We start from the raw sequence: 2,500 nt of genomic DNA, 5'->3' as shown, positions 1-2,500 counted from the left end.
TCTCATCTGGACACACAGACATACACAGGGGTCAAAGGTCAGGCCGGTTCCCACAGCGCCGTTCCGCTGACCTACATTCACACTCGCAGTCTCTCAGTGAGCAGACCCAGTGTCTGCCGGAGCACGAGGACCAGCTGGATTCACACCAAAGATCAGGAGACTTTAATCAGCACAGGAAGAGCCGAGCGTCCAGTCACAGACCGACAGACCACACACAGGATGATGGGAAACCACTAACCTCACACACACAGACTGGGATGACATTGTCTTGATTTCCTGTTTGAATCGATTCTTATTTTGAGGAACTGATATTGATTCTTAAATCCCAAGATCAATGGCTATAATCCAATTGAAAACTTGTAATTCGGAATCAAATCAGACAAACAGACAGGCGAACATATAGACATACAGATAAGACAAACAGATGGAGAGACGGACAGGTGGACAGACAGGCAGACAAACGGACAGACAAAGACAGACAGATGGACAGATAGACAGACAGACAGATGGACACAGACAGACAGATAGACGGACAGAGAGAGACAGATGGACAGACAGACGGAGAGATAGACAGAGAGAGACAGATAGACAGACAGTCAGAGATAGACAGACAGGTGAAGGTGTCTCACCGACGCACTGGTTCCACTGGTAATGCTGCAGGTATCCCTGCGGACAGCTGCATCTGTAGCCGCCCACCAGATTCTGACAGCCGTGCTGACAGCGATGATTCCCCACACACTCGTCCATGTCTGACACACACACATACACACACACACCGTATTAGTGAGACCTTTGATGTGTGTGTGCATATGTGTGTGTGTGTGTGTGTGTGTGTGTGTGTGTATGTGTACCTTCACAGTGCTGTCCGTTGGGGTCGAGGGTGAATCCTCTCTGACACTCACAGTTGAAGCTGCCGGGGCTGTTCTGACACACTCCGTTCGGACCGCAGAGACCCGGTTCAGTGTTGCACTCATTATTATCTGTCTCACACACACACACACGCACACACAGTTCATCACTCAATGATCTATGAATGTTGATCATGATATTAGCGTCGGGACAGGAAAGGGAAGTGCTTGAGGACACAGTGCTGGGTTTGTGTTTTACAGCTGTTTACTTCAGCTAATGGATCTCATCTAAACACCAGCTGCTGTAACCACGGCAACAGAACCGGTACATCCCATAACAACTGACAGCTGGGTCACCGTGGCACCAGACGGCTGGAGCTGCAGACGTGACATCATCATCAGAGCGCCTTCCACAACATCTGCTCAGAACTAGTGCGCAGTACCAGGGTATTTGGACACGTACCACGGTATTCATTCAGGAGACACTGAAATGAACTGAACTGAATTTCCAAGGTGACAGATGAAACTGTGCTAAAATCCTTTTTTTTTTCTATTTTACTGGGGTTAATATTTTAAAAAAATGTAAACCATAAAAAAAACATTTTCGATACTTTAAATAAAATAAAGAGTTAACTGAAATAAAATAAAATAAAATATAAAACAGACTTATTGTAGCTAGTTGCAAAGGCAACATTTTATTTTCATGTAGTTAACTTGAAGTACTAAAACTGAAAATGAAATAAGAATAAAAAATATATCGGCATAAAAAAAGCTAATAAAAATCACAAAGACGACAAATTAACTAAACTTTCAACTAAATTTAAAATAAAAAATATAAAAATAAAAACTAATTAAAAATATTTATAAAAACTAATGGCAATGATACTAAAATAACACTATATTACAACAAGATGGCTTTCAAATTACAGTCTACTTAACAATATGACGGGCTTACAAACTACAAAAACAAATAAATATTTAAAAAGCGTGAAGTAAAGGAAAGGAAAAAAATTAATATAATACAAAAATATATATATACTATATTAATAAAATAAGTACAACTGAAAAAAATATAAAAGAAAAAAACGGATTTAAAAAATCTGATAAAATTATCTCAAGAGAATAAATAATAACCTAAACACAAATATCAAAGAGTATCACAACTAATTCCAACAAAAAAAATGCCAGCGTTTTTATTCCTAATTTCTGACAGGTCTTTTAGATAACATAGCAAATATGAACTACTAGTTTACACAAATGACACCATTAACACTTCAGGTATACGGGAAGTGTGCCTAATCCCTTCTAAACGTCTATTTAGTTTACTAGTCTAACTATACCTGACTATCTGCATTCAGCATTTTTTTCTCTGCTGTGTGTGTGTGTGAGACAGTGAGTGTGTGTGTGTGAGACAGTGAGTGTGTGTGTGTGAGACAGTGAGTGTGTGTGTGTGAGACAGTGAGTGTGTGTGTGTGAGACAGTGAGTGTGTGTGTGTGAGACAGTGAGTGTGTGTGTGTGTGTATTGTGTGTGTGTGTGAGAGTGTGAGTGTGTGTGTGTGTGTGTGAGACAGTGAGTGTGTGTGTGAGAGTGTGAGTGTGTGTGTGTGTCAAGGTTATTATAGTTTTGAATTTTTAAAGTAGTTTTATTTTA

At 40.0% G+C, this 2,500-nt stretch overlaps 1 protein-coding gene across 1 annotated transcript in view; it reads right to left on the bottom strand.

The window, feature by feature from the left end:
* The window catches only part of LOC107739973 (fibrillin-2-like), a gene marked incomplete at its 5' end in the record, with an annotated part of 20,186 nt that overhangs the window by 3,070 nt on the left and 14,616 nt on the right, over nucleotides 1-2,500 (bottom strand). The window contains 3 exons of the mRNA XM_016552242.1: nucleotides 1-6; nucleotides 630-749; nucleotides 852-1,109. The exon at nucleotides 1-6 is cut by the window's left edge and continues 226 nt beyond it. Of these exons, the coding sequence (XP_016407728.1) occupies nucleotides 1-6; nucleotides 630-749; nucleotides 852-1,109 (384 nt within the window). The remainder of the gene's footprint in view (nucleotides 7-629; nucleotides 750-851; nucleotides 1,110-2,500) is intronic.

The sequence above is a fragment of the Sinocyclocheilus rhinocerous genome, unplaced genomic scaffold (assembly GCF_001515625.1).
Source record: "Sinocyclocheilus rhinocerous isolate Xijiao unplaced genomic scaffold, SAMN03320098_v1.1 scaffold3689, whole genome shotgun sequence".
In the NCBI taxonomy this organism is placed as follows: Eukaryota; Metazoa; Chordata; class Actinopteri; order Cypriniformes; family Cyprinidae; genus Sinocyclocheilus; species Sinocyclocheilus rhinocerous.
The sequence above is the reverse complement of the archived record's forward strand: the minus strand, read 5'-3'. Positions and strand labels throughout refer to the sequence as shown.